Raw genomic sequence first — 14,958 nt, 5'->3', positions numbered from 1 at the left:
TTTGAGTTGGACACAAGTGTTGTGTGCCCACAGAATTACAAAGTGCTTTGCCCAAAGTCATCAGACTTAATAAGGCTGAACATTTGCTCCTCCCTTAGACCAACACTAAGGAAGTAGAGTGTGGCTTCCTGGTGGGTGGGTAACATTGTGTGAGAAGCTGGGCATTTTACGAGTAACCAGTTTCAGTGAATTTCTTCAGGGTTTTTCGGAAACATAAAAAATATATTATTATGCAACTTTCTTCCTGAATTTGTTTAAGTAAATAAACACTTTAGACCTAGAGTTTTCAGAGGCAGGAAAAAAAAAAGAAAAATATTGGCCTAAACATTATAGAGATCCTTAGGTATACAATAAAACTAGAATAAGATTAAATGGGAATACATACTTTAAATGATTTTTGACAGAGAAACATGGGATTACACAGACTAAATCTGTGCAGTCCATACATTGATAACAGCTAAAAACATTAGATTTGTCTCTTGTTTTTGATTCAGAAAATAATATTTCTCTAATCTGCCATCTGTGCACACCTCTTTTAATCCAAATGTAGGGAATCAGAATAAGCAGTAAAAAAAAAAAAAGCCCCAAAGTATGTACTACATCACTGTGTAATTGCATCAGTGGTTCTCGGGTGTGTCTGGGCTTTTAATGTTTATTTATTTATTTTGAGAGAGAAAGAGAGAGCATGTGCACATGTGCACAGGCAGGGGAGGAGCAGAGAGAGAGAGAGAGGGAGAGGGAGAATCCCAAGCAGGCTCTGCGCAGACAGAGCCTCATCCCAGTAATGGTGAGATCATGACCTGAGCCAAAACCGAGAGTCGGGTGCTTACCCAACTGACCACCAGCTGCTCCTAGAATACTCATTGTAATAGTAAGTGGTCCTAAGGCAAGTGATTAAAGAACCGGCACTCTCAAATATACTGCCTGAAACTAAACTTTCTGTAATAACTCTTTCAGATTGTCAGGATTTATTTAAGTGGGAGCCTGTAAATAGGAGGTTCTGACAACTGAAACAAAAAGCAACAAATGCCCCTCTGCCCTGTCTAAGGGAGTGTGGTGGTGCAGAGTTGGAGGAAGCTCTGCTTAACTCAATTGTTCGCAAAATCCCCTGGGGAGCTTTTAGAGGCTACTGATGAGTAGAGCCTAACCAGAAATAATTTAATGGGTTTGGGGGGAGTACCAAGGGTGAGGATTTTCTTACAAGTATCTCAAGTGAGTCTCACGTGTAGGAAGCGTTGAAAACTATGGACTTAATTTTTTTAAAAACGATCTACTTTTGGAATGATAATGGTTATGCCCAAGAGAAAGTATTTTCCATATTAAGCTTCTGGTGCATGTGGTATAAGATGTTTTCTTTGGGTGCCTGGGTGGCTCAGTCAGTTAAGCGTCCAACTTTATTTTTAATTTTTTTTAAGGTTTATTTAATTTTTTGAGAGAGAGACAGCCATCAGGGGAGGGGCAGAGAGAGAGAGAGGGAGACAACGAATCTGAGGCAGGCTCTAGGCTCTGAACTCTCAGAGCCTGACGTGGGGCTCAAACTCACAGACTTTGAGACGACCTGAGTTGAAGTCAGATGCTCAGCCAACTTAGCCACCCAGGCACCCCAAGCGTCTGACTCTTGATTTCAGTGCAGGTGATCTCATGGTTTGTGGGATTGAGTCTCATGTTGGGAGTCTGTTTGGGATTCTCCCTCTCCCTCTCTCTCTGTCCCTCCCCTGCTCATGTACTCTCTCAAAATAAATAAATAGACCTTTAAAAAAGGAGATTTTAAATTATAAAATAATTATCATCATTAAGATATTATTAAGTAACATAAAATTAAATTGTATAATGAGAAATGTATTAAATTATAATACTAAGCGATTATAGTTAGTATAAATAAAATGCTCTTAAAATATTATTTTAAAATCATTTTAGATTTTAGAATAATAATGACGATTATTTTACAGTTATGTAATCTTGCCTAAAGAACAACTGGCTCTCTAGAAAAAAATGATGTCTTCCAATATTCTCCAAGTGACCACAAAGACATTACAAAGGGTTAGTAACTTCTACTTACTTCCTAATCGTTCAGTGAATTTGATACCTTACTTGGATCCACTCTGCTGATCACATAGAATAAAATATAAAGACAATGTATTATTTGATTATACTTTTAGAGCATGACTAAAGCGTACCTTGATTTTTGTCCTTGCATCAGGAATCATACTGTCAATTGTCCCAGGGGGAACTGACATCTGAGTTGGATTTGTCCTGGCTAGACTCAAAGGGGGAGGCGGTTGATTACGGAACACAGTTGACAGGCAGAGATGGACAGTCTCTTTCATTGCTTTCAGCTGTGAGTCCTATGGATAAAACGAGAGAGATGACAACTGTTAACATGTGGTTCTGGTGGTCCTCGATTTTATTTGATTTGATTCTCCCTGTCCTCCTAGCCTACACTCATTCCCCACACAAATGCCTACCAATTTTCAAATGTAATTGCTTAACTTCTAAATTCCGCTATGACGTGCTGTTTAATGCACACACAGTCTGTTTTTAGGAGCTGTGTCTCATGATATATTTTGAACACTGAAATTGAGAGACATGTTACTTGAATGGATATGATTTCAATAGTGATAGTTTGCTGGCAAGGCAATGAAGATGCTAGGGTCATCTTCAAGTAGAAAACGTCCTTAGAAACCTGCCATCTTTCTATTAATATTAATCTCTTTTACTACAAATTATTCACAGGGGCAATGTAGGCCCCTGTGTTTCTCGGATTAGCCTGCAGCACCACTCAATTTCTCCACATACTGGAGAAAACAAATTTTGTTTCTAATAAAACTCTTACTTCCTATGGGCCTTGTTAAGTGGTACTTGTTACTCTGATGTGATTATAAATTATAAAATTTACACTTTCTTATATTTGCATAGGATATCACAGTATTTCAAACTCTTTCACATGTGAGAAATAAGTTTATGTTTTCTAGCAACTGTGAAACTGGTATCACTGTTACTATTTTAATTAAAGAAATGAAAGCTCAAGGTTTTCAGACTTTTTTTTTTTTCTGGTTTATATCACAAGGCAGACCGAACTAACGTAGACAACTATCTGTAACTCCCATCTTACCACCAGATTCCACTGCTAAAAATATTTTTAAAAGTTGATAGAGTAAAAAAATAATAATAATATAAAGCTGAGTACAAATCACAGAGAGACCCACCCACCCCCCCAACCCACCCGGAGCCAAAATAGAGACCTACAACTTTTAGGAATCTTATGGTAACCCAGGGATAATTTTGGGTATGGATGTAGGCTCAAATAGGAATATGTTACATAACCATCTGTCTCAACACATGAGATGTGGTGTTTGGGGCAAGAGAGATGAAGAGATGAGTTACTGGCGTCAAGATCCCTGGACAAGCTGGCACATGTGGAGACGGCACATGCAGTGTATGCACGGATCAGTGGAATGGCGAAGTCTGTTGTCTTCCCGGTAAGGTAGCATACTCCTCAAAAATCTACTGTCTTTTATACACTATGCCAGGAATACACCTCCATGTAGCGTCTGCTCCTCTTTTCTGTTCTATGGCGTAGATCCTTCCCAAGGTCTCCCTCTGAGCTTCCTACTCTTCTGTGGTACATGACAAGATTTTTTTTGAAGACAAGAAAGAATGTCTTGCTAGAACATCAGTTAAGACATCTATTTCGTGATAGCAAGAGATTAAAAACAAAACAAAGCAGCAAGAAGAGCAGCAACTTGGAAATATATAAGAAACAGAACCAATGTGTATTTTCTTCTCATTAATATTTCCTTGACAAGTTATCTAAGACAGCATAAAAATCTGATAAGAACTAGGATGGAGGAGTGTTGTTAAGTGGACAGGACATGGCTAAGTTGAATGATGACCTTTTTCCTCAAAATGGTCCCTTTTGTCTGCTCACCTGAGCCCCTAACTTCCTGTCCTTCTTCCACCCCATTACTTTCTTTCCTTTCTCCTTTCTATTCTATCATGTATTTGTCTTCTTCATATAATTTATCCCTAATTTTTAATTTTTATGCATATATATATATACACACACACGTATAAATTGACTATTTTGTTCAAAACTGTGTATTTAGCACTTATCATGATCCTTGACACATTAGAAGGGAAAGTGTTTTGAATAACCGACTTAAACACTTAAGTGAAAGTGTTGTTTCTCTATGTCGAGGAAGGAGAGTGACAAGCTATCTCAATGAAAAAAAAAATGAAATAATCGTTCAAATTTCTCTCCCTACTGGTGCTTTGTTATAATCTCGGCTGACTCTTTTTTTCCGTCAATATGGACTAGAAGATGATGGCATTGTGTGTTGTGTCACAAGTGAAATATCCCAGGTAGTACTTAATAATTTACATGTTTTCTGTCTCACATATTATAGCAAGACAATGGAAATAGAGCTAATATGACAGAGTCAGCAGGTTTGGGCCCAGACTCAAGGTTAATGTGCCTCTGAAATGTAGACTTTCAATCACCTCAGATCATGCAGGAAGGAATGATGGTTATTTTATTCACTGCATTCATACCTTGGACCCTCTAAATACACTATGTATATAAAAGTTGGATCTATAACAGGCCTAAGGCATACTTCACCATAGCAAACAAATTTCTGAGTAATGGCTGAACTTGGATGCTGAAATTATATAATAAACTGCATCAAGTTAATAGCTTAGAACATCAATTTCCAGCAAATGCTGTTCAGGCAAGATAAAATTTCCACTAGAACAATACAGGGGTGGGGGGGAGAGGTACATATATGTTATATTTTTAATGATCCGAACTTGGTGCGATAATCTCATCTGTTTGCATAGGTCTCCTGACGTGACAGAATCAACATCACAATGACACAACCTCCAGCTCACCACCTTTCATGGCCACGGTAGTAGGACTATCTTTACTCTTCTGTTTCAACCGATTCCTAACCTCTCACCTCCTGATTTTATTTCTTTTTTGAACCATAAGAACTTGACCTGCTACCTTAGATTCTGTCTCTGCTCCTTGATTACACTGTAGATTTTTCCTGCCAGACACCCCAGTTGGCTGTGAGCCACCCTGTCCTCATTTGCTCAGCTGTCTTCCATAAAAACATCTTCCTAGTTAGTTTCTCTGACTTAAGAGAGACTGTTAAGGATACTACGCAGGGTTTGGCTTGACCCAGTTCCATGAGCAGGACTCAGAAAATGATTTTATACCACAACATCATTATATTTTCATTTATACTGCTGGATGCAGTCTGTTTTGAAATTGAAGGCTACTGTTCATTTTGAAGTTCACCTTAACAGTATGTCACCTAATGAAATACGATGGAAACTGTATAAAGTATATTTTGCCCAGGATCTTACAACCTATTCCCTCCTAAGGTCAGTCTTGTTTTCGCCCTGCTTTTCTTCTCATTGCACCAAACCCCTCTTCCCACTTTGTTTTGCCACATGATAGCAAAAGGCAAACTTTTTAAGAAAAACCTGATTGCCACACGCCTTTTATTTATAGCCCATCAAAGATTCCAAACGAATTTGTATCCTAGAGCCTTTACACTTGCTGTTTCTTGTGCCTACACAACCGCTTTTCCAAATATCTACGAGAAAACTTCCACTTAAAATTTCTCTCTCAGTTCACATCTTATCTTCTTGGAAACACAGTTCCTGAATACCCCTTCCTTAAAGTCTCTGACTTTCAAGCAATACCCCTTCCTTAAAGTCTCTGACACATTACTTACATTAAGTCCTATGGAGCCTTGTTGTCATTGCAGACTACCTTATTGTTTATATGGTTAGTGTTTTATCTATATCCATTATAATTTAATTTCATTGATGGCCAGTAAAGCATCCCAGTTTCTAACTCAACAAATGTTTGCTCATTTAATAAATAAGGCAAACCCTCCAGAGGATATAGGCTGGTGCTGTTTTACATGAGAAAATATGAAATATTTCTCATTTTATCCTGTATATTGTATAAAGAAAGTATTCTTTTGGACATTAAAGCTTGTGCTATATAGTATGTGAAGCTGATAAGAAATTATTGTGTACACAGATGATCTTAACATGGTGGGAGATTTAGAAGGCAATTTTGTGTGTGTCTATAGGAGGACTCTTCTCAGAAAAATGCACTTTTTTTCCTGGGAACAAGATATACCTTGCAAGGACAACTGTGCCTCTAATTTCTCACTTCCTAATAGACAGAAATTCACAAGACATTATTCATGCCTCTTTTAATTCATTTACATTAAGGTGTGAGGTCCTCAGAGATATCTGGGTGCAATATAGACTGCTGGCTTTGCAAAGACTACGAAGGGCTGTGAATCCAAATGTTCTCGCCTTAACTTTTATTTCTGCCATGAAATCAACTCTATGAATCCTGTAAGGCCATTTTGACAGTTTTGATTCTCTGCTCTAGGTGGAGAGATAAATAGCTTGTTCATTAATTTACGACATTGTATCTTCATTTATCTAGTTACTCAATAACAACCTATTATGCTCCTGCTATGCGTCAGACACATATGGCAAGAGGACTTGTTCTTCTTTTCCTACTTAGTCCTGGGAATCTCTGAAGATTGCCTAACGTGCGTCATCTTTGCTACGAATGTAATAGAGTATGCTTTCCTGGGCAAAATTTTGTGAGGGTCCAACGCAAGGGAAACTTTTTTTAATAGGAAAGTTTGAGAGATAGATTTCCATACCATAAAGCTTTTATTTTTTTACAGGCCAGTAGCTGAGGCTAACGATAATTCATAAGATATTGCCAAATAAATAATTGTTTGCAAAACCAAGGTTGATTCTTAGATCTTGAGATTATTATTGTGTATATTGGGATAGTAAACTGAAACTTCTTTTATTAAACATGTCGTGGGAACCACGTTAGAGTGTGAAGGTGTTTTGATAATATTTATGAGGTACTTAAGGTTATTTGAAGCCCAGATATAACATTCTTGAGCGCTAGGCAACTGAAGAGAGTAAAAAAAAAAGTCTCATATAAAGATGATGGAGAGAGGTGGAGAGCAATTTCATTAAACTGTACTTTTTATCCATTTTGAAGTGAGCTAGCATTTCCACCGGCCTTTATGACTGCAGTTTATGAGCCTCATACATATGGTACAAGAGATTTCTTGAAACCGACCTGCAGTAATACAAAATGCATTTATAGTTTACTGTAGCAAAAACAGTGACAAGATCCTGAAGGTTACAGAGAAAAACCTGTCACCACAGAGAGGCAGTGTCTATGATCTCACTCACTCATATTAATAATTACTATGCTCACTGAGGGTTTTCCATATGCCAAAAGTTCTCAGTACTTTTTTTTTTGTTGGATGCATATGGTTTTGTCACTACCCTTATAAAGTAAGTTTTACTATTATTCCATTTTGCAGTGAAGCATAAGGAGTTTGAGGAATTTGAACATGGTCATTCAGTGGAAGACTTATGATTTGAACACAGGTAGACTGATTCTGGAGACCTTTATATAAATACTGCAATATCAAGCCTCTCCTGCTGAATCCAGACTGTGGCACGGTGTGAGCTAGGCACACCTAAGTGGGGAATGGATAGAGATGGGGTGGAGAAAAGCATAGAATGGGTAAGACAAAGGTGGGAAAAAAAACCCACAAAAACTACGTTAACCTGGGGTTCTGTGACTAAGGCCAAATTATAATTTGCCCATGAAGTATTATGTGACCATACCAGTTTATACAACCCACAAGTACTTAAAATATTCATTCTCTGTGCTTCGGAGACCTCCTAGCTCTGCAAACAATTATTTCCTAATTTTTGGTGCCCAATGAAATGTGAGAGGTGTGGAATCCCAGACCATGATTCATACATGTTTTCAGTTTCCCATACATCCTACTGCATGGTAGTCACAGGACTGGCATGTCAAACCTATGTAGCCATTTCAAACCTGACTAAGTGGATTATTTGAAGTCAAACCACGGAAAAGATTTAATGTAAGGGAGAACTTTCTAACAGAATTGTTAAAAACTTAGAGGAGGCTGGACTGGCTCAGGGTCATAGGAATCCAGTGTCTTCCCAGGATATAAAGCATGTTATAGAGATTGTGGCAGGGATGTCCAGAGAAAGGATTAAAAAAAATTTTTTTTTAATGGTCTAGTTGAATTTTAGGATCATATGTATTCTGATTTTCTGATTCTCTCAACTCTGTAAAGACTTTTTTCCCTTTTTAAAAAGTAGTATTTTATAGCATGAGTTGTATATAGTCAACACACATTAACATAAATTAGTATAAACTTCTCTTTTCATAAATTAAAAAAAAATCTCATAAAGCTGGAATCTTGGTAACATGAATTATACTTGACCTCACTTACAAAATAGCAAGCAGACTTCCTCAAAACTACTAAATATTATTTTAAATACTCGGAAAAACACAAAATAAGACAATCACAAAGGAATGGAGTTGTTAAAATATCTAGTTGTTCATTTAAAAGCCTCATTGTCAAAGATCTAAACCTTAAGAAGCAATATCATTAGAATTCACAAAATGCCCTTACTAATTTGTTAGTATAATACCTTCTGTATATCCTGTTTGAAAAGTTAGTTATGCTAGCTATGTAATTGTTTTTGGCCATCTGTGGTAATGCCTATGTGAGACCCAAGTACCTGGGAAGTAGAATTTTAGCCTGGTTCTTCACAGCTACTGCATAGAAGGGAGATACCTTAAGAACCCCATAATGAATCTGCCTGAAATATTCCATCTACTCTATCCTGTATCAAAACACCCATAGTTTAACTTGATGGCTAGAAGGCAACCTCTTTTCCTTAGAAAACTGCTAAATGTATACAGTGTATTATTTCAAAGCAAGTCTATGATCATCTTACTTGTTTATTTTTTAAAATAAAATGGTTGCTATGCTGTGATCTCCAAAATGGAAAGCTCTTGACGGGAGATAGCACACTTTTCTTTATTTTTTAATGTAACTTATTTTGAAAAATATAGGGGTATATAGAGAACAATATAACAAATATCAGGTAAATATCAATCTGAATTAAATGTTAAAAAGCATCATGTTTATTATACATATTTGTCACATATGGTATTTATTATAATTTTATAAAATACATATGAAACATGCATATACATATTGGTAATATACACATATGCATGGCATGTATTATATGTATCTAACGTATATATACAATGCATATAGAACATGATGCATGTATATAATATGTACAATACACATATGTGTGTATATGAATTAAAGATTATTTATCTGTGTCTATACAATTACTAGAGAATTTATACAATTATTAGTAGAAGTATTTTAAAGCATTCTTAGTGTTATTTTACTCCATCTTTCCCCAAGGCAATGGGTCCTTGAATTTGATATGTATTTTTCTACTTCAGCTATTTATCTGATATATAATCAAAACAAAATGTGATTTGTGTATTTGAACAATTGTTGAATACTATATGTATAATTCTGAATATTTTTACTCAACGGTATATGTTACAGATGTATCAATATTGATATAAATGTCTTTATATTTATTCATTAATATTAAATTTTGATTACTATTTGAAAATATAAGTATGGAAAATATATAAAATATATATGCTAATTCTAACAGTAAACATTTAAATTATTTCAATTTGCTATGAATACAAACATTATTGTATTCAATGTCTTTATGCATGTTTCCAAGCACATAGGGATAGTGCAAATTCTAGGATACATACATTTACACTGATTTAATAATTATACTCCCACCACTAGTGTATCAGAATTTGGTATCATCAGGCTTTTTAATTTTTACCAATTTGATGGTGTTGAGATGACATCTTATTGTTTTTATTCGCATTTAAAATTTTCTAAAGTTAGATACCTTTTGTTAATAAATTGCAGTGAAATATAGAAGATAATGAAAAAAGTGCATGGGTCTTAAGTGTACTTTTAAAAATTTATACACAATTTAAAGGAATATTGCTGTTTACATATTGATTTAGGATTGTGACATCTGTCTCTTGGACTGATCTATAATTTTCCATGTGGAAAATTTTTAAGTCATTATCCCTACAAATATTGCTTCTGTTTGTCATTCTTTCTGGGACAACAGTTATAAATACTTTAATTTTTTTTTTGAATTGATATACATTTCTTATTCTCTTTCTATTTACTTTCCACTTATCTGTACCTTCTCTATATTAGTAAAGGTATTGGACATTAACTGTCCTTACATTTTACTTGTCTTCGGTTCTATTATGTCCAATCATCCACTCTTCTACTGAACAGCATTAAAGTCTTAATTATGTGCATTATATTGTTCTAATTCTAGAATATCTACCTGATTTTTTATAGATTCTGAGTCTAGTGAAATATTTTATCTTTTTTTTTCTGTTTTGATTACTTTCCACTATTGTGACACACACACATCATGTTTGTAAAATTTTTGTCTTCTCATTTCAGTCTCTGAATCAGTTCCAGTTATGCTTTCCTTGTTTTCTTTTTGTATACCGATCAGATTGTATTCCCTCTCCACATGTCTAGAATGCTTTCATTACATGTCAAACACTGTGTATAAATGAACCAAAAATTCCCCAGATGATATCTTCCACAAGAAAGGGTCTACCTTTCCAATGTTAGACAGAATGATGGCTGATAATTCCAATCCAATCAAGAATTGATCTCAGGGGGATGTGTTGAAGGCCTAGTAAAATGCAGATTACTCCTGGATAGCCCTGTTACTTTCCAAGATTTTGATGGAGAATAATGTGGTGTTTGTCTCCTTAAGTCTAAAATGCTATGATTGATTTCTCAGATTCAGAGTTTCCTATATTAACATGTGCTAGATATATGACCTAAGTATTACAGAAAATTGAATTGGGTATTTGATAAATGGGTGTGAGGAAACAAAGAAATTATTTTAAAATAACTCTACTCTTTTGTTCTGAATGAATTATAGAATAAAGGAATATTTACTTACCATAATTCTATAAACTTGATTTAAAAGTGAAAAAAAGAGAGGCATTAAGAAATGTTGCCAGATACCATAATTCTGAATTATATAATCGATTTATTCCTCTATGTTTCCCTCTCCATATGCCAATGGCCTAGTCTCCATGTATCTCTAATATGAAGAGTACTGAAAAGCACAGGTACGCATCATATTGGAGTTGTGGTTTATCCTGGCAACACATAATCGTAACACAATGAAAGATTAATAAAACCAAAATGAAATAGGTAGGGTGAAAAGAGGTGAAGAAAATCTTTTGGAATTAGTGGTGATGGCAGCACAACTTTGTGAACTTTAAAAATGCAACTGTCATGGCAATGAATTATATTTAAGAAAAGCTGTCCTAAAGATGGACAGTCACCCACACTTTCATTATCTTGGTTAGGACAGATTTGTTTAGGACAGCTACCTTCCTGATTCATGACTCTACCTCCAGAACTCTGATTTAAAATTTCCAAAATAAAAAGTGTCAATGACTACTTCCATTTGTTTCATAACTCATTCAACCAGAGTTAATACATGGCATCTTTGTTGGTGCTTTCAAGCATGTTTATTCGTAGTATTATGGAACAAATGTACCAGTAAGGTGGAAAATGAAGCCATGAACTCACAAGGCTGAACCTTGAGTCAGTTTACTGTAGCAGCAAAAACAAGGAAAGAATTGGGTTCCCAGGAGAATATCAAGTACTCATGAATTCTATAACCATCTTCCAAGCATGGCATCTGGAACTGCATTAATAAATCAAGTGAAGCAATAGGTATACCCTAGTTTTGCTGCTAAAACTGAAGTTGCAGCGATTCATGGATGTAAACTTACCCGGTCAAGAGCTGCTTTCTCCAGCTCAATTTTGGCCACAGCTAATTTTCGTTCCAGATCAGTAAGTTGTTGGGCCTGTAAAATGAAAAAAAGCAAATCTTTTTAAGTAAATTCTATAATGCCCCTTTTTACTTTAAGCATCTTTCATTCATTGCAAAGAATAAAAAAAAATACCTTGTGAAATCTATTTAGAACTCAGGTTAAAAGTTTTGTATTATATGTGGTTAAGCTTCAGAAAATGGTTTGTTCTGGATTAATACACACTAAATTCTTTACTGGACCAACACATCTAGTTGCTGAGTTCCAGTTCAAGTCCCTGAAAATACTCTGAAATAAATCAGTTATGTTTCTAGTTGTTCTGGACTGAATTTTATTTCCTTAAAATTCATATGTTGAAACACTATCTCCTCCCACCACGTGGTTGGATTTGGAGACAAGCCCTTTAGCGAGGTAAAAAAGGTGAGATGAGGTCCTAAAGGGGTGACTCTAATCCCATATGACTGATGTCCTGATAAGAAGAAGAGACACCAGAGACCTATCTCTCTCCATGCTCACCTGGAGTAAAGGCCATGTGAAGACACAGTGAGACGGCACTCTCTGCAAGGCAGAGAGAGCCCTCACAAGAAAACAAGTCTGCCAGCACCTTAGTCTCACATTTCTTGCCCTCAGAATGGTGAGAAAATAAATTTCTGTTGTTTAAGCCACCCAGTCTGTGGCTTATGTTATGGCAGTCTTTTGTTATGACAGCCTGAGCATCTAATTAACAGCATGTCAAAGACAAGAAGATATATGCTGGTGACTTCTGGAATGAAAGGAGTCTCTCTTCTTTATCAGAGTGAATAAACAGCATATATATTTTTTTAATTTTTCTTGGTAATATAGTATAAGGATGTTTACGTCTAAGTTCTAATAGCCTCATTTCTAGAAAACGAGAACATCATGAGGCTAAAATTGCCCTAGAGAAGAAAGCAGAGCATAGAAAATAGCAAATAAATGTATTATAGGATCTGGTGAATGAAAACTTCTCAACCAAACCACACATGAAATCAAATGAACTTTGCATTTTCATTAACGTGAGTAAATAAGATTCATTTTTCATTAATTAAATTCTTGTTAGATACTTATGTTATTTAAAAATAAAAGATTCCAATCTTCTGCTTACAGTAACTGGTCTTGGTCTAGTCCTTGTCCATAAACAACTATAAGCTAACTATGTCAGGTTGTGAACCAGGAAATATGGAAAACTCACTGCGTGAGAACTGTCACTATACCAGACTTTTTGCCTCAGGGCAATTTCCTGACCTAGCTGCAAGGGCTGTGGCCCAAGCAGATCACTGTAGTTGCACCGAGCTGTGGAGGCAGAGATCAGAGTTTGGGGATGATTAAATGCCTACGGTGTACTGGGAAAAGGAGCAGAGACAGAGGGAGGCAAGCAAGGGCAGCACTTCCAAAAATCAGTTTGTGGGGTTGTTCCTGAAAATCCTTGGCTGAGAAATGGGCTGCACATACACAGGGTGATATATTACACAAGGCTAATCACAAATAACTGTTATATGAGCAGAACAAAACCCACATCAGAGATTGAGCCTTGCAGAAGGATGTTAGCATTCTAGACACATTCATAAGCCTTATTTACACACCATAGGCAACAAAGGAACAGCCATGCACGAGAGCAGTGGTTGGCAAATTAAAACCCAAAGGCCAAATCTGGCTTACTTCCTGTTTTTGTAAATAAAATTTTATTGGAACACAGCCACCTTTATTTATTTATGTATTGTGAACTGTTGTGCTACCATGGTAGAATTGAGTACCTGCAATGGAGACCATATAGATTGCAAAGAGTGAAGTATTTGTTATGTGGTCAATTCTAGAAAATATCTGCTGAGGCCTGCTCTAATATAAAATCTACTTTCGGCCTACCTGAACTATATCTACATCAAAACCTAGATAAGATTCTGGGAGGTCAAGGTGGGGACAGAGTTTTGGAGGTTTAGCTCAGTCAAGTGAGAAGAACTTAGATATGATCTTGGACGTTAACATATATGCACTTACAAAGTATAAAGCCAACTCTACATCAAGGCAATACCAGTATTTTAACTGCATTATTGGACAAAAATGAACAATCTTAAAAAGCATATAAAATCCAGCATCTTTCTAACGTATAAATGACAATGTCCAGCACAGAATAAAATCTTACTAGGTATTCAGAGAAATGAAATATATGCCCTAAAGTTAAACAAAAGAACAGATAATGGTAGCCAATGAGCCTGAGGAAACAGCTGAAGAAATGAAGCTTTCAGCAGAAAACCACCCCTTTCAAGTTTATTTTTATGCCAGATGAATTTTATAGAATATGCACTATGTCATTCATGTTACTAAAAAAAAGTCTTAAATATGCAATGGAACTTGTATTGTGTATGTAGAATTGATATGAAAGAAAAATGGAGAAAAAGATATAGGCCAGGAGGGAGAATGAGTTTCCACCCATCCACTATTTGCCATTAGAGATAGATGGTAGTCGTGGGCAAATCATCTTTAATGCCCAAACATCTCCTTACAGATTTTTGTTCTTTATATTAGTCTTGGGAATCATGACAGCACTTTCTAGCTACTTCCCCAGTACTCTACTTAGCTTTTTTGTTCTTAACTAATGAGTCTTAGACTCTGAACCACACATATAGAAAGTATAAAACATTCTATAAAACATCTAGAAGTTTTATTCATCATGACTATCACTAAAAATAAAAATTGCATTCATGAAAGGTGGATATCAGATGATTCCTTTTATACTGTGCATTGGGAAGTTTCTGTGATCTATATAAATCTGGATTGAACATATTGCTTTGAAATTTGATCTAGAAGTATCTCATTTTTCTTTACTGTCATATTTATCTATGTCATGAAGATAAAAAAACCTTCCTTAAATTAGTATGAATCTATTTTATCTTTGTCTATCATGAATTTTCTAAGAGAAAATAACTTCTAGATGATAACTTCTAGAAAATGATTCTAGATCATAATATAATATGTAATTTTTCATTTGCAATAGCTCGAGAAAAAATGGAGGTTGTCTACTTTGTGCCTTTTTTATGGCAGGTATCATCAGTTCAATATATACTATCTTAAAATCCTGGATGAGGAGTGGTCCTTCAAAT

At 35.6% G+C, this 14,958-nt stretch overlaps 1 protein-coding gene across 5 annotated transcripts in view; it reads right to left on the bottom strand.

Moving 5' to 3' along the window:
• The window catches only part of LUZP2 (leucine zipper protein 2), a 500,147-nt gene that overhangs the window by 77,174 nt on the left and 408,015 nt on the right, over nt 1-14,958 (bottom strand). For all 5 annotated transcript variants that reach the window (XM_023239657.2, XM_023239656.2, XM_023239654.2 and 2 more), the window contains exons 8-9: nt 11,804-11,878; nt 2,178-2,345 (exon numbers count right to left, since the gene is read on the bottom strand). In XM_023239657.2, coding sequence (XP_023095425.1) covers nt 2,178-2,345; nt 11,804-11,878 — 243 coding nt within the window. The remainder of the gene's footprint in view (nt 1-2,177; nt 2,346-11,803; nt 11,879-14,958) is intronic.

This window comes from Felis catus, chromosome D1 (genome assembly GCF_018350175.1).
Source record: "Felis catus isolate Fca126 chromosome D1, F.catus_Fca126_mat1.0, whole genome shotgun sequence".
NCBI classification, from domain to species: Eukaryota; Metazoa; Chordata; class Mammalia; order Carnivora; family Felidae; genus Felis; species Felis catus.
Note: the sequence above shows the minus strand (reverse complement) of the source record. Positions and strands in the feature narration are given on the sequence as shown.